At 38.0% G+C, this 16,217-nt stretch overlaps 2 protein-coding genes and 1 non-coding gene across 3 annotated transcripts; 1 reads left to right on the plus strand and 2 right to left on the minus strand.

Moving 5' to 3' along the window:
* Positions 1-1,570: 1,570 nt before the first annotated feature.
* On the minus strand, positions 1,571-3,820 carry LOC149002525 (peroxidase 28-like). Its single transcript, XM_089138730.1, has 4 exons — positions 3,593-3,820; positions 2,912-3,079; positions 2,368-2,533; positions 1,571-2,013 (listed from the first exon to the last, which is right to left on the minus strand). Exons 1-4 carry the CDS (start codon positions 3,818-3,820, stop codon positions 1,571-1,573), a joined length of 1,005 nt encoding a protein of 334 aa, XP_088994856.1.
* A 7,910-nt stretch (positions 3,821-11,730) lies between these two features.
* On the minus strand, positions 11,731-13,726 carry LOC149002526 (peroxidase 28-like). Its single transcript, XM_089138881.1, has 4 exons — positions 13,474-13,726; positions 13,198-13,377; positions 12,654-12,819; positions 11,731-12,282 (listed from the first exon to the last, which is right to left on the minus strand). Exons 1-4 carry the CDS (start codon positions 13,702-13,704, stop codon positions 11,834-11,836), a joined length of 1,026 nt encoding a protein of 341 aa, XP_088995007.1. The 5' UTR covers positions 13,705-13,726; the 3' UTR covers positions 11,731-11,833.
* A 1,016-nt stretch (positions 13,727-14,742) lies between these two features.
* On the plus strand, positions 14,743-14,814 carry TRNAE-UUC (transfer RNA glutamic acid (anticodon UUC)). The gene has a single exon. It is a non-coding gene; the product is annotated as a tRNA-Glu (tRNA).
* The last annotated feature ends 1,403 nt before the right edge of the window (positions 14,815-16,217 follow it).

Genomic DNA, 16,217 nt, shown 5'->3' on the forward strand with positions numbered 1-16,217 from the left:
TACGTACCTCGTTAGATCACACCTTATCGGCATGGGTACTGATGCCGAGTGACCCATGGTAGTAGTGTGGGTTAGTGGGTGCTCAAGACTAGTAACCAACCAGTGAGAAGACACGGCCACATTGTGGGCGCCATTCATTGGTAAGATTGCATATAATAGGCTTAGGCTAATAGGCACTCAAAAATAGTTGCCAACCAGTGAGAGGACATGAGAGCTTCTCATCCATTATTTGTGGATTACCAATAGGGAAGGCATAATTTGAGTTGGTTAGAGCCATATGATACGTTGACTCTAGTAGAGGAGGATACCAAACCAAGAATGTAAGACGCATGAGGGGAGATATCTGAACCTAGGTTGATGTGACTTAGTAGTTGACTTGCATTGGGCTAGTTATGTCACTGCCATAGGCCATTACTCATACCATTGGTGTGGTGAGAGAGTGGTGACCTAAACTCCAGCCATGGTGAAAGTCTGAGAGGGATGCTTGACCCCTTATCTAGAATCTAAATATCGATAACCAACCTGTGATAGATCAGAGTGATGAAACTTACCCAGAGGAGGTTGGGGTTCTGTCTTAATGCGTGTACATTATGGGTTACAAAATTAGAGTTCTTTTCAGTTATATGGCTCTTTTTGGTGCCGATTGGGCAAGATATCCCTCTATTCATCGGTATACAACCGGATTTTTTTACATTTCTTGGGGCGAATTGCATTTCTTGGAGTGCCAGAAAGCATCCCACCATTTCTTGATCTAGCACTAGGGCCGAGTATAGGGCCATGAGTTCTACTATAGTAGCCTACATTGTTGAGTTTTCTTCTACAAGATATTAGTGTTCCTCGGGCGAAGCCTATTAGTCTGCTTTGTGCTTTACACGTGACTGCTAATCAAGTCTTCCATGGATGAATGGGGTATATATGGATTATCACTTTGTACAAGAGAAAGTGGCATTGGGTCATATTCTTACTTGTTTTTGTCATGACATCAGTGGGCAGATTTGTTTACTAAGGCTCTTCCTAGACAAGAGTTTGAAGGGTTGTATTCCAAACATGGCCTTGATAGGTGGCCTTAAGTTAGAGAGGGCGCGAGGGGCTGTTGCAGAAAGATCTAGTACTCACATGTGTTTTGTAGAGAACGAGTGATGTACACCTATACATACATACATATATATATATATATATATGATCGAATATGACATTTATCAATTACGCAATATACTATAGAACAGATATGTTTCCCTTCATTTTAGTTCAGACTTCAAGCAATTTGGGCCAAAATAGATATAGATTGGTGCATAGATCAAAAAATCAAAATCAAAATAAGAAGTTGGAAAAATACAAATCTCCCTAGTACCAAGTAATAAGACTTAATATCTTATTAAAAAACTCTAATACCATGATAAGACTTAAAAAAGACAATATTTTATTAATGAACTCAATAAGCTGAGAGCATGAGGAAGACCACAAAAGAATACATAGAAATACAAGATTATACAATAATCCAGTATACCATGGGACAGCTATATATACTACCAGGTTTCTTCACCTTAACACAAAGAGACTGACTAATTAATTAACGGCGACTAGGTGGAGGTGGAGGTGAAGCATTAGTGGATCCACATGATGCCCTGATCTCTCCCTCAGGTTCAAGCAGTACATTTACTGCTCCCATTTTGACTGGAGCAACTGCCAGTTGAGTATAGAAGAGCGAGTTATTGTTGGCTAGCATCTGCACGGTGGCATTAGTTCGAGTATCCAAGTCTATCTCTTGGTCAATTCCTAGAACACCTTTGTTTTCTTGAATTTGCATGAAGTAGGAGTTGTCTACAGTATTCACACTCAGCGAATTCTGATCCAGAGCAGCTATGTTGTTGTTTGTTGAGTTTTGAGGACATGTCGACTTCAGTGAGTTAAGTAGAACATGATTCATTGTTGGATTGGCCATTCCAGTGTTGTTGTAATTGTAGAGACGATCACTAAAGGAAGAACAATGTGATACCCCTACTGTGTGAGCTCCTGAGAGCCACAAATAAACCCAGTATGAGACCTATTTAACATTAGTTCCAAGGCATGAAAGTAACTGTCTAATACCATATGCATTTGTGCAGGTTTAAATATTAGTGAAGATCCTCTCCACCCAGCCTATCCTCACATGAGTGTGGGACCCACACAGCCCTGTTCTGACACAGACAAAGCGTGAGTGTATGGGTCCCATACTCATGTGAGTGTGTATAGGTGGAAGGTTAAGTTGGGTGGAAAGAATCTGAACTCATAAAATATAGAAGTGTAATGTTCTTTATCTTAGAGAATGGTCTCTTTTTGCATGCAAAGGCCATCAAAAGGGTATATATGTTTTCTTTGTTTACTTACCAATGAGTGCAACCATGTCTGTAACATTCATTCCTAGATTCCCAAATGCAGTAATAGAATCACCAACCGAAATTTCTGCTGGAGGTATTAGAGCCACAGCTTCGCTTGCTATTGAAATTAGACCATCTCTTCTCCCCGTTGTTACATTAAAAGTTTGTCCGCCACCCTACATAAACTCATTTCACGACATAAATCAAAATGTGTCAAACAGAACTCCTTGCATGTACTATGTATACTCAGCATTAGTGTTTAGGCACAAGGGTTCCGTTAAAGAATTACACCATAAGTATCTAGTTTGGAATACTGTTTCTAACTAGTATTGTTGACAATGCTAAGTTTAATAGTTAATGGACTCTCCCATAAGACCCGTTATACTATTGGTTATAACTAAACAGTAGCATACATTCAAACATAAGTTGTGTATAACTCAAATACCTCAACATGTATGATGACATCAAAAATTCTTTCATTGAAACCTATCGAAGATTCTTAACCACCTCTGCTATTATGATAAGAAAGAAAGCATAATTTATAAACACCATACCAACACAACTGCTTCTCTAGCAGCCATGACAATGATATCAGCACAAGAAACAACTCCTGGGCATTTATCTTCTAGTTCGGTTTTCACTTTGTCAATGACATCATAACCTCGGATATTTAGATTTGAGAGCCTTGTGTTTCCGTCTAAAAGTATTGATGCATCACATCCCTATTCAGATAAAATTGATATTGTTGATACGATCACTCCCGTCCTCTCCCCCCTCAACAAGACCGAGCATCACAATAATATGATCTCAACTACTCAATAGAGAATTCATGTAATTGATCACAAAAATATGAAACCCCCCCGTTACCGAGTAATATGGTAATAGAGATAAACAATAACCCCCCTTTGAGTTATTGTAGGAGAGTAACTCTTTAGAAGAGTCCTTTACCTAACTAACTCCTTCTCCAGCGGGCATGGGAGGAGTCTACCTGCACGTGGCCATCTCCTAGGGCATTTGATGCTTCTAGTTGGGTTTTCAGTTGGTCAATGACATCATGAACCTCGGACTATTTAGATTTGGAGGTGCAGCTCTCTGGATTGTGCTTCCGCCGGTTAAAAGTATTGATGCATCACATCCCCATTTTAGTCAAAAATTGATATTAATATAGATAAACAAGCCTGACTGTAAGTAGCACAGACAGATAGTTTCAGTTGGCACTCTTGCAAGTTTCTTACCCTGACAAAGCAATCATGGAATTGCAAGCGTAGCATTGCAGCAACTATGGTTACGTCCGATGCATACTGCGTAGAGATAACATTTTGGACGATCTCCTCAACATTTGTACCATTGTTGGGACATCTGCCATTGTAATAGCCTATCTGATGATCTGCATAACACAAACAAGTCCAGTTCACTAAAACTACCATACCAAGCCCGAGTGCAACTGTTGCCAAGGTTTTCATCATTGTTGGAACTCAATTTATGAGTACTTGAAAACACTGAATTCTTAAGGAGGGAGACATGCCTCTTCTAGTATTTATAGAGTTAGTTAAGACTTGGTAGTTGAACATTGATGGTGACTTCTCCAACTTTCTTGGAAACGGATTGGCTGATCCGTTCTTGATGTTCTAGAAATGCAGCGTAGACGTGCAATCACGTAAGAATGAAGCAGAAAAATAAACCGAAATCCTAGGGGAAGGCACGAATTTTTGGGGGCTTTGACATGAGTTTTCATTTTATTTTATTAATTTTTTTGTTGGAAGAATATTAAGAATGAAAATGTTAGAAGCCATAACTGACTCTTAACAGAAGCTTGACAGCAATGCTACAATGAGTTCAGATCCTTTCTACCATTCCTTTCACTTTCACAGTTGGTTTGACACAAACCTGCCCGTGCTACACTCTCAGGCACATGGGTGGACTGACAATAATGCTAGGCTCCTCTATCATAAAACTCACTAAGCATGCAACCGGTCCAATCATGGAAGAGAATTCCTCTCCAACTTTACTAGAATAATCCAGAATCGATATGGTAGGACACCAAAAGCATTTAATATACAAATTTCTGAATTTATTTAATTTGTTTTTCTTTACTAACTTTTATTACAGAATATCAACTGGTCTTTTTTTTCTGGAAGTGAGGCAAGTGGATTATTAAAACAAAAAGATGGATTATATACCCAATTCCTTTTGTGAATTAAAAAGAACAAAACCAAAAATTTGACCACCCAACATCCATTGACCACATTTTTTTACCACAAGTTGCACATCGCTATCAGTAGTGGAAAATATAGGATCTTTTACAATCATGATTCTCCAATTGTAAACCAATTGGTTTCCAAAAATTTGGTTCTTCAATAATCACCTAATTCCTTTGTTAACACAAATCATGATTTTCTGGTGACTACTGGGAATGATATTCATAACATATAATGGACATGATGCTCTCCATGTCATCTCATAGGTTGGTTACCGATCTTGAACTTCCAGGAGCCATTATCTATTTTATGCAACCTACTGCTCTATGATGATAGTGGGTCTACTTGATACTCAGGACCCAGCCACAAACATCACTGGTAACCAGCTTCAATACCCTTTCCAGAAGGGTAGTAATACTCATGAGGTTACTTAGCTAAACACTTCTAGACACCTACCATTGATGTACGTAGGCCTAGATGCATACTCATGTAAGTTAACTAGGGTAATGGGCGAAACCACAACCCCAGTTGGTAAATAGATATATGAGAATCTAAGTCTAAAAACCAGTCCCACACACATTCTCATATCATCATTCAAATAATATTGAAAATGGAAGCAAACATACTTCCTTACCTTTCATTTGTGCAAATTCCCACACATTATCACAAGATAATAAATATTAAAGCAAAGCAAGATATCAAGAATGAAATTTAATTAACATAACTAAACATGCAAGATAAGGTTAAGTATATTCCTCGCCTTTCGAGTTAGTATAAGCTCTCCAATGTTCCACAAAGTCACACTCACGAGTTGGTGATTATAATCAAAATAAACCTAATCATTTAAGAAGATCAATAGACATAAATTATAAGTCAATTGGGTTTTAATAGAGTTCCCAAAATCATCCAACAAAAACCTAATCTTCCAACTAAGTTCGAACCCGCCATTCTCATCCTAGTTTCGAAGAAAATCAATATTTCGCCATCGATTCGAAGTCAAATCGAAATGAAACTTTTAGAATGTCTAATTGGCCGAAATAGGGTCCTAAGGGTACCTTCAATTTGATCTAATTCATTTTAGATCAAAAAGCCCTAAATTTGGCTCTCCGAATCGCCCACGGGCGGCTCAGAGAGTCAAAACGCAAAATATTTTGCAACGATTCGTAAACCACTTCTAGACTATAAGTAAGCATAAATATAACTAAATACAAGCATTAATTAAACATAACTTGCATCAACTACCCAAATCTATATGTTATTGTGAAGAACACCCCATAAAACCAAGCTTAAAGAAGAGGGTTTAAGGATTCTCACCTTTTCTAACGATTTCGCTATGATTTGGGTGTCGGCATGCTTCCAAATGGTTAGAATCTATTCCTTCCCTTGGTTTCTCCACCTCCTTTAGCCTCAGCCTTGCACTAGCATTCTAAAATGCAAGTATGAGAGAATAGGAACTCAATAGGGTTTTAAACAGTAAAAACCCAAATCTGCCCCAAACTGGGCGGTCAATTAGCCGTTCAAATGGCCCAATTGACTGGCCCTGGTTGAAGGGCCAACCAAGGTCTAATTCCAATGATTTTTGGCTTGGTGGAAAGATCTTTCAATGATCTTCATTTGCATACCTTAATCTCGTCAATCAGACTCTCCATCGCCGGTCTACAGACGTGCCAAAATCGTCCTTTTTACACCATCGTGATTAATCTTCCCTCTTCTCTTAAACTCTAGGAGAGTTTTTGAGTCATCACAAGGATCATCCACAATCATTGGGTCCATTTTTTAACCTTCGGGCTTGACTTGAATGGCCCACAGTTGTCTTCGACTCGAGTTTTGGGTTCGCAGTTTTGTAACCATGGGTTAAAGGGTTAGAAATCCGGGAGATTTCACATTCTCCCACCCTTAAAAAGAAATTTTATCCTCGAAATTGACATACCAGAGGTGCCAAAAAGGATAGGATACTTCGCTCGCATTTCTTCTTCTTTCTCCCACGAGATTTCCTGAACTGTGTGATTCTTCCACCGAATCATTACTAATGGAATGGTTAAATCTCAGAGTTGCTTGTCCTTTTTGTCCAATATCTCAATAGCCTCTTCTTCAACTCTTGAAAGTTCTTTTCACATGATTCACTACACACGAACTTCACTCCTTTCTTTGCCAATCTTGTCATCAGGGTATATAACCTAGAGAAGTTCTTGATGAACCTTCTATAACCTGCAAGTCCCACGAAACTTCTAATTTCGATAATAGACTTGGGTTGGTCCCAATCTGCCACTGTCCTGACCTTATCTAGGTCCACTTTGATTTCATCCGTACAACATGACCCAAGAACACCACTTGAGAAAGCCAGAACTCACACTTGGAAAAAAAATTTCGCATACGGTTTCTTTTCTCTTATCCATTGCATAGCAAACCTCAAGTGTTCGGTATATTCCTTCTCATCCTTAGAATAGATCAAGATGTCATCAGTAAAGACCATTATAAATTTATCTAAGACATCATAAAATATCCTATTCATCAAGTCCATGAAAGCGGCGGGTGCATTAGTGAAACCGAATGCCATCACCTTGAATTATGAAATGATCATATCAAATCCTAAAAGTTGTTTTGCATGTGTCGCTTGCTTTCACTCTTAGTTGACGGTATCCCGACCTCAAGTCAATTTTGAAAATACCAAAACTCCCTTCAGATGGTCAAACAATTCATCAATTCTCGGTAGGGGATACCTATTCTCGATGGTAAATCCAAATTGAAGTTTGATGGGTCCTAGAAAGGCTAAAAGCACATTTTGTGGCCCATGGCTCTACTGAACAAAAAAAGCCTTCATTTTATTAAGAGATTTAGCCCAATCATCAAACCGTGTTTCATTTGTTTGGTTCTTAGCCTCACCACTAAGTTGCATTGGCCAACTAAACAACTTGATGTTAATAACGCATTCTGTGAAATCCCCCAAGATCCTAATCCGAAAATTCTTATTGTAGGTCCAAAAACCCAGAGTGCGGGAAGAAAGCAACTGTGGGCCATCCAGATAGAGACCATTGGGTTGGAGTCTGAACCAATGGAAATAGGTGGAGATGATGCTAAGTTGGGATTTCTGTCAGAGTTTGGAAGGAGATCTAACTTGGACATTGACAGAATTGGTAGATGGATCAAGTATTTTGTGATGACATGTGTCGGTCCCAAAAATCAAGTAAGACCCTTCTCTAGTATATAATAGGAAATAGAGTAGAGCATGGGCTTTTTGATTTTGCTCCTGGAACAAAAGTTTTTGGGATTGGTTGATTGCCCTGGTCGAGGCGACTAGCCTGGTTTGGTGAAAAAGGCGCAATTTTGAAATTTTGATTTTTGAAGCCTTATTTAATGTGTTTTTTTATCTAAAACATGTCATTATGATCTAAAGTCATCAAAGAAAGTCAGAGCTAGTCAGAAAACACCCCACGAAGGTGAAAGACAGTGTGGAGAGCATCCGACAAACTTTCTAAATGGTGATTTACTTTCTTAAAGGTTAGTACGTACTCTTCTTATTCTTTCCAATTCTCTTCTATAATTCATTTCTCCTACTATCTAGACTGAGTTGAAGGCTTCTAGTTACAGTATCAATTTAATTCTTCTACCCTCTTTACTCTGGAGTGAATCCCCATTCCTTCTAGCTTATCCACGAATCTTCTAGATCAATTTTGGAGACGACTTAATATAGGATTCATTAGGTTTTTATTTCTTTTGTTTTGTTTGGTGTCTAAACTATGATAGATCATGTTCTAGTGTTATTTAGAATTTTTTAAATATTTTTGGAGTAGTGAACCCAATCGGGAAGCCTTTTGACGATCCGAATCAATTTTATCCATACACGTAGGCTGATTGATTGGCTAGTCGCCTTGAGCAACCACTCCTACAGTGTTGGTCTTTTGTTTCTTTTTTCAATATCAGATCTCAAGGGTTATTTCTAACTTTGAACCAACACGTTAATCAGAATTTTCTGGAAACGTGAACATACTCTTTAACTTGCTTTTCAAAGTTGCAAATCATAAACAGAGTGAGGATGTTCATGTACACATAACCATTGTTACTTTCGTAGTTGATATGAAACTTGTTTATAATAATACATGCTATTGTTTTAGGATTTAGGAATGATGTTTATGATTCTAGAATACAGAATATATGTCGTTTATTATTGATATTGATGTATGGTATCAACATGTGACATTGTAGACTTAAATTGGTTTATGAATTGAGAATTCGATTGAATCGTTTTCTACTTTGTGGAAAGTGAATTATGTTGTGATTGTTGATTGGAGATTACCTATTTGGGTGTTTTTGGCTTGGGAAATCAGTGGAGGTGGTAAGGACACAATCCTCTGATGCCCTTAGCACTTTTCACGATTATTGGATGTCATGACTAGGAAGTCTAGTGGAGTTTGGTTACGTACCTCGTTAGATCACACCTTATCGGCATGGGTACTGATGCCGAGTGACCCATGGTAGTAGTGTGGGGTGGTGGGTGCTCAAGACTAGTAACCAACCCGTGAGAAGACACGGCCACATTGTGGGCGCCATTCATTGGTAAGGTTGCATAAAATAGGCTTAGGCTAATAGGCACTCAAAAATAGTTGCCAACCAGTGAGAGGACATGAGAGCTTCTCATCCATTATTTGTGGATTACCAATAGGGAAGGCATAATTCGAGTTGGTTAGAGCCATAAGATACGTTGACTCTAGTAGAGGATGATACCAAACCAAGAATGTAGGACACATGAGGGGAGATATCTGAACCTAGGTTGATGTGACTTAGTAGTTGACTTGCATTGGGCTAGTTATGTCCCTGCCATAGGCCAGTACTCATACCATTGGTGTGGTGAGAGAGTGGTGACCTAAACTCCAGCCATGGTGAAAGTCTGAGAGGGATACTTGACCCCTTATCTAGAATCTAAATATCGAAAACCAACCTGTGAGAGATCAGAGTGATGAAACTTACCCAGAGGAGGTTGGGGTTCTATCTTAATGCGTGTGTACCATATAGGGACTAGCATCCGTTAGAGTGTAGTTGCATTGTTGCATTCCACTTCATGATATGTTGCACTATATGATGTGTTAATTAGACTATGATATTGGTTATTTGTTTGTGAACTCGCTGAGTTCTTTAGAGCTCACTCTTCGTGGAATTTGATGTAGATCCAAATATCACAAAAATTCAATATTATAAAATATCGGTGACTGATTCGTACGGTGTACAAGATTTTGGGGACTATGACTTTCACAGTAAAGAATGTTCGTGTCTGGACTGCACATACCAGAATTAGTTCAACTCATGAGCTGATTTATACCATTCATGATATGGAGATTTTCGAGTTTCGAAATTATATTTTACTTAAAGACACATACGTGATGTAACACTTATGAGTTTTGATTATAATTAACCTTTCTAGTTGATTACTATAGTTTTGTCATCACTTCCGCACTCTGATTTGATTTTAAGATCCTTGTTACTTGATATATTTCTTGGTTAATATTTTTTACATTGATTTATTTTGGTTCATGATTGGACTATTGTGCGGAATGGTTTGTGATTGTTTGATACTTGATCTATTGGGCTATGGATCACTCCTCCAGGTATTCAAGCAAAAGAATACCAGTTGGCGGATGTGACATGTTCTTACATAATTCTTTGACCACGTCGGTTTTAATGACACAGCCACCTAGTTTAATTGATTCTTCGAGTCCTACATATGTGTGCAAGCTTCATAGATCATATATAGCCTTTGTCAAGCATTGCATGCTTGATTTGACCGATTTAGTGGCTTTCTTTTGGAGTTGGTTTTGAGTGTAGCATGTTCGATAGCTTCTTATTCATTATATCTGACTAATGGCACATCTTGCTTTCTTTACTCTGTGTGGACGACATTGTTCTCATTAGAAATTATTTGGCTTTCATTTAGTCTTCTATTTCCTCTTTGTGAGACTTTTGTTGTGAAGGACCTTGGTCCTCTTTAATTTTTTAATTTTGGGCATTGAGGTGTCTCGTACTCCTTATGGTTTGTTTCTCTCATAAACCCAACGTACCTTTGGTTTGCTCTGTTGTGTTCATATGGATCAACTTAAGCTTGTGTCCACACCTATGGTGCCTTCTACTTCTTCATCTTATAGTACACCCTATCCTGATGTGACATTGTTTCTGGGTATTGTTGGAGCTCTTCAATATCTTAGTATGGCCTGTTTTGATATTTATTTACAGTCAACATTGTTTGTCAGGCTATGCATGCCCGAATTTGGCTGATTTTTCTTCAGTCAAGCGTATCCTTCGCTACATTAAGGGTACCATGGATTATGGGTTACAAAATTAGAGTTCTTTTCAGTTATATGGCTCTTTTTGGTGCCGATTGTGCAAGATATCCCTCTATTCATCGTTATACAACCGGATTTTTTTACATTTCTTGGGGCGAATTGCATTTCTTGGAGTGCCAAAAAGCTTCCCACCATTTCTTGATCTAGCACTAGAGCCGAGTATAGGGCCATGAGTTCTACTATAGCTAGCCTACATTGTTGAGTTTTCTTCTACAAGATATTAGTGTTCCTCGGGCGAAGCCTATTAGTCTGCTTTGTGCTTTACACGTGACTGCATATCAAGTCTTCCATGGATGAATGGAGCATATATGGATTATCACTTTGTACGAGAGAATGTGGCATTGGGTCATATTCTTACTTGTTTATGTCATGACATCAGTGGGCGGATTTGTTTACTAAGGCTCTTCCTAGACGAGAGTTTGAAGGGTTGTATTCCAAACATGGCCTTGATAGGTGGCCTTAAGTTTGAAGGGTTGTACTCACATGTGTTTTGTAGAGAACGAGTGATGTACACCTATATATAAATATATATATATGATCAAATATGACATTTATCTATTACGCAATATACTATAGAACAGATATATGTTTCCCTTCATTTTAGTTCAGACTTCAAGCAATTTGGGCCAAAATAGATTTAGATTGGTGCATAGATGCACAAAAAAATAAAAAATCAAAAAATCAAAATCAAAATAAGAAGTTGGAAAAATACAAATCTCCCTAGTACAAAGTAATAAGACTTAATATCTTATTAACGAACTCTAATACCATGATAAGACTTAAAAAAGACAATATTTTATTGATGAACTCAATAAGCTGAGAGCATGAGGAAGACCACAAAAGAATACATAGAAACACAAGATTATACAATAATGCAGTATACCATGGGACAGCTATATATACTACCAGGTTTCTTCACCTTAACACAAAGAGACTGACTAATTAATTAACGGCGACTAGGTGGAGGTGGAGGTGGAGGTGAAGCATTAGTGGATCCACATGATGCCCTGATCTCTCCCTCAGGTTCAAGCAGTACATTTACTGCTCCCATTTTGACTAGAGCAACTGCCAGTTGAGTATAGAAGAGCGAGTTATTGTTGGCTAGCATCTGCACGGTGGCATTAGTTCGAGTATCCAAGTCTATCTCTTGGTCAATTCCTAGAACACCTTTGTTTTCTTGAATTTGCATGAAGTAGGAGTTGTCTACAGTATTCACACTCAGCGAATTCTGATCCAGAGCAGCTATGTTGTCGTTTGTTGAGTTTTGAGGACATGTCGACTTCAGTGAGTTAAGTAGAACATGATTCATTGTTGGATCGGCCATTCCAGTGTTGTTGTAATTGTAGAGACGATCACTAAAGGAAGAACAATGTGATACCCCTACTGTGTGAGCTCCTGAGAGTCACAAATAAACCCAGTATGAGACCTATTTAACATTAGTTCCAAGGCATGAAAGTAACTGTCTAATACCATATCCATTTGTGCAGGCTTAAATATTTGTGAAGATCCTCTCCACCCAGCCTATCCTCTCCACTCATCCACCTATACTCACATGAGTGTGGGACCCACACAGCCCTGTTCTGACAAAGATAAAGCATGAGTGTATGGGCATACTCATGTGAGTGTGTATAGGTGGAAGGTTAAGTTGGGTGGAAAGAATCTGAACTCATAAATATGGAAGTGTAATGTTCTTTATCTTAGAGAATGGTCTCTTTGTGCATGCAAAGGCCATCAAAAGGGTATATATGTTTTCTTTGTTTACTTACCAATGAGAGCAACCATGTCTGAAACATTCATTCCTAGATTCCCAAATGCAGTAATAGAATCACCAACCGAAATTTCTGCTGGAGGTATTAGAGCCACAGCTTCGCTTGCTATTGAAATTAGACCATCTCTTCTCCCCGTTGTTACATTAAAAGTTTGTCCGCCACCCTACATAAACTCATTTCACGACATAAATCAAGAAGTGGCAAACAGAACTCCTTGCATGTACTATGTATACTCAGCATTAGTGTTTAGGCACAAGGGTTACGTTAAAGAATTACACCATAAGTATCTAGTTTGGAATACTGTTTCTAACTAGTATTGTAGACAATGCTAAGTTTTATAGTTAATGGATTCTCCCATAAGACCCATTACACTATTGGTTATAACTAAACAGTAGCATATATTCAAACATAAGTTGTGTATAACTCAAATACCTCAACATGTATGATGACATCAAAAATTCTTTCATTGAAACCTATCAAAGATTCTTAACCACCTCTGCTATTATGATAAGAAAGAAAGCATAATTTATAAACAGCATACCAACACAACTGCTTCTCTAGCAGCCATGACGATGATATCAGCACAAGAAACAACTCCTGGGCATTTATCTTCTAGTTCGGTTTTCACTTTGTCAATGACATCATAACCTCGGATATTTAGATTTGGAGGTGCAGTCTTCTCAGTTGTGTTTCCGTCTAAAAGTATTGATGCATCACATCCCTATTCAGATAAAATTGATATTAATATAGATAAACAAGCCTGACTGTAAGTAGCACAGACAGATAGTTTCAGTTGGCACTCTTGCGAGTTTCTTACCCTGACAAAGCAATCATGGAATTGCAAGCGTAGCATTGCAGCAACTACGGTTACGTCCGATGCATACTGCGTAGAGATAACATTTTGAACGATCTCCTCAACATTTGTACCATTATTGGGACATCTTCCATTGTAATAGCCTATCTGCAGATCTGCATAACACAAACAAGTCCAGTTCACTAAAACTACCATGCCAAGCCCGAGTGCAACTGTTGCCAAGGTTTTCATCATTGTTGGAACTTGATTTATAGAGTACTTGAAAACACCGAAGTCTTAAGGAGGGAGACATGCCTCTTCTAGTATTTATAGAGTTAGTTAGGACTTGGTAGTTGAACATTGATGGTGACTTCTCCAACTTGCTTGGAAAAGGATTGGCTGATCAGTTCTTGATGTTCTAGAAATGCAGCGTAGACGTGCAATCACGTAAGAATGAAGCAGAAAAATAAACTGAAATCCTAGGGGAATGCACGAATTTTATTTTTAGGGGCTTTGACTTGAGTTTTCATTTTATTTTATTAATTTTTTTGTTGGAAGAATATTAAGAATGAAAATGTTAGAAGCAAGAACTGACTCTTAACAGAAGCTTGACAGCAATGCTACAATGAGTTCAGATCCTTTCTACCATTCCTTTCACTTTCACAGTTGGTTTGACACAAACCTGCCCGTGCTACACTCTCAGGCACATGGGAGGAGTAACAATAATGCTAGGCTCCTCTATCATAAAACTCACTAAGCATGCAACAGGTTCAATCATGGAAGAGAATTCCTCTCCAACTTTACTAGAATAATCCAGAATCGATTGGGTAGGACACCAAAAGCATTTAATATACAAATTTCTGAATTTATTTAATTTGTTTTTCTTTAGTAACTTTTATTACAGAATATCAAGTGGTTCTTTTTTCTGGAAGTGAGGCAAGTGGATTTTTAAAACAAAAAGATGGATTATATACCCATATCCTTAGGTGAATTAAAAAGAAAAAAACCAAAATTTGACCACCCAACATCCATAGGACCACATTTTTTTTACCACAAGTTGCGCATCGCTATCAGTAAAGCAATCCAAACAGTGGGAAATATAGGATCTTTTACTATCATGATTCTCCAATTGTAAAGCATTTGGTTCTTTAAATAATCACCTAATTCCGTTGTTAATACAAATCATGATTTTCTGGTGACTACTGGGAATGATATTCATAACATATAGAAGTTGGAGATACATATACATTTTATATGGCAAATCTTGTGGTATACATAAATATTTTATATTAATCCATTGTCGTCCAGTGGTTAGGATATCTGGCTTTCACCCAGGAGACCCGGGTTCAATTCCCGGCAATGGAAATAAAAGGAAAGAGTCTCTTTCTTTGGATGATCCGCAATCAAATTCAAATTTTTTGGAACAACTCTTTCTTTGGATGGTCCGCAATCAAATTCTTCTCTGTCTTTATGGATCCACATCCTCTGTAATTCCTTTCCCTACAATTCCTTGTAATTCCCGGATTGTGCCATGTGGCATTTAATTCAAATTTAGTTTAAATTGGATAACCATTGGATTACTTAAATGCTACATGGCACAATCCAATGAGGGAATTGCAGGGAATTGTAGGGAAAGGACATCCTCTGTAATTCCTTTCCCTACAATTCCTTGTAATTCCCTCATTGGAATTGGGTACTTAAATGCTACATAAATTTGAAATTTATTTAAACTCTTGTTTGTTGGATAACCATTGGATTACTTAAATGCCACATGGCACAATCCAATGAGGGAACGTGGATCAGAATTGTAGGGGAGAGGATGTGAATCACTTCTTTGGCCTTGTTGCTCCTCCACAAGAAATTTTTTGGTGTCCTGCTGTAGGTTGGGTTAAACTAAATATTGATGGGCCTTCTTTAGACAATCTTTGGATGGTCCGCAATCAAATTCGGTTTGTAGGTTGGGTTAAACTAAATATTGATGGGCCTTCTTTAGACAATCTTTGGATGGTCCGCAATCAAATCCGGTTTGAAAATTTAAACTTAAGGACTGATGAAGTGGTGAGTTTAATTTTTTCAGACTTAGTACTGTTTGGCTTTAAAATTGATGGAAGAAAAGTAACTCCTACCATTTTTTCGGATACAAGAAGACTGGGCATTCACTTCTCTGTCTTTAGTGCTGCTCCTCCACAAGAAATTTTTTGGTGTCCTCCTGCTGTAGGTTGGGTTAAACTAAATATTGATGGGCCTTCTTTAGGCAATCCAGGAAGGTCTGGCGGTGGAGGAGTATTTCGAAATGAAGTTGCTACGGTGGTTTTCAATTTTAGTATTTTTTTAGATGTTAAAACCAACTTTGAGGCTGAATTGGAAACTTTCATTCACGGATTACGTTGGGCAAGGCATTTACAAATTAAAAAGCTTTGGGTAGAAAGTGATTCAAAAGTTGTGGTGACTTTAATACAGCAGAAGAAAATACATTGGTATATCTTTCATATGTGGAGAGAGTTACAAGAATATTTGTTGACTATAGATTGGAAGATTTCACATTGCTATCGTGAAACTAATACAATAGCAAATTTTTTGGCAAATTCGGCAGTTAGGACAGGAACTTCTGATATTAACATTCCTTGGTCAACTTCAATCCTTAATGAATTTGATGTGGATGCCTCTAGACGTCCTAGATTTCGTTTTATAAGTTAGTGGTTTTCTAATCTGGAGCAGAACCAATGAGGAATAGTGAATTGGGGGCAACAGTTGTTGTTGCGGGTAAG

This window comes from Hakea prostrata, chromosome 10 (assembly GCF_041222555.1).
Source record: "Hakea prostrata isolate BN-2017 chromosome 10, UWA_Hpros_2, whole genome shotgun sequence".
Lineage (NCBI taxonomy): Eukaryota > Viridiplantae > Streptophyta > Magnoliopsida > Proteales > Proteaceae > Hakea > Hakea prostrata.

Bases quoted from the DNA above. Each gene is read 5' to 3' on its own strand.
- LOC149002525 (XM_089138730.1), bottom strand. From the start codon at position 3,820: ATGAAAACCTTGGCAACAGTTGCACTCGGGCTTGGTATGGTAGTTTTA. The intron at 3,080-3,592 runs GTAAGAAACTTG...TTATCTGAATAG, and splicing joins TCCATGATTGCTTTGTCAGG to GGATGTGATGCATCAATACT. The intron at 2,014-2,367 runs GTAAGTAAACAA...TGTGGCTCTCAG, and splicing joins AGACATGGTTGCACTCATTG to GAGCTCACACAGTAGGGGTA.
- LOC149002526 (XM_089138881.1), bottom strand. From the start codon at position 13,704: ATGATGAAAACCTTGGCAACAGTTGCACTCGGGCTTGGCATGGTAGTT. The intron at 13,378-13,473 runs GTAAGAAACTCG...TTATCTGAATAG, and splicing joins TCCATGATTGCTTTGTCAGG to GGATGTGATGCATCAATACT. The intron at 12,820-13,197 runs GTATGCTGTTTA...GAGTTTATGTAG, and splicing joins CTAGAGAAGCAGTTGTGTTG to GGTGGCGGACAAACTTTTAA.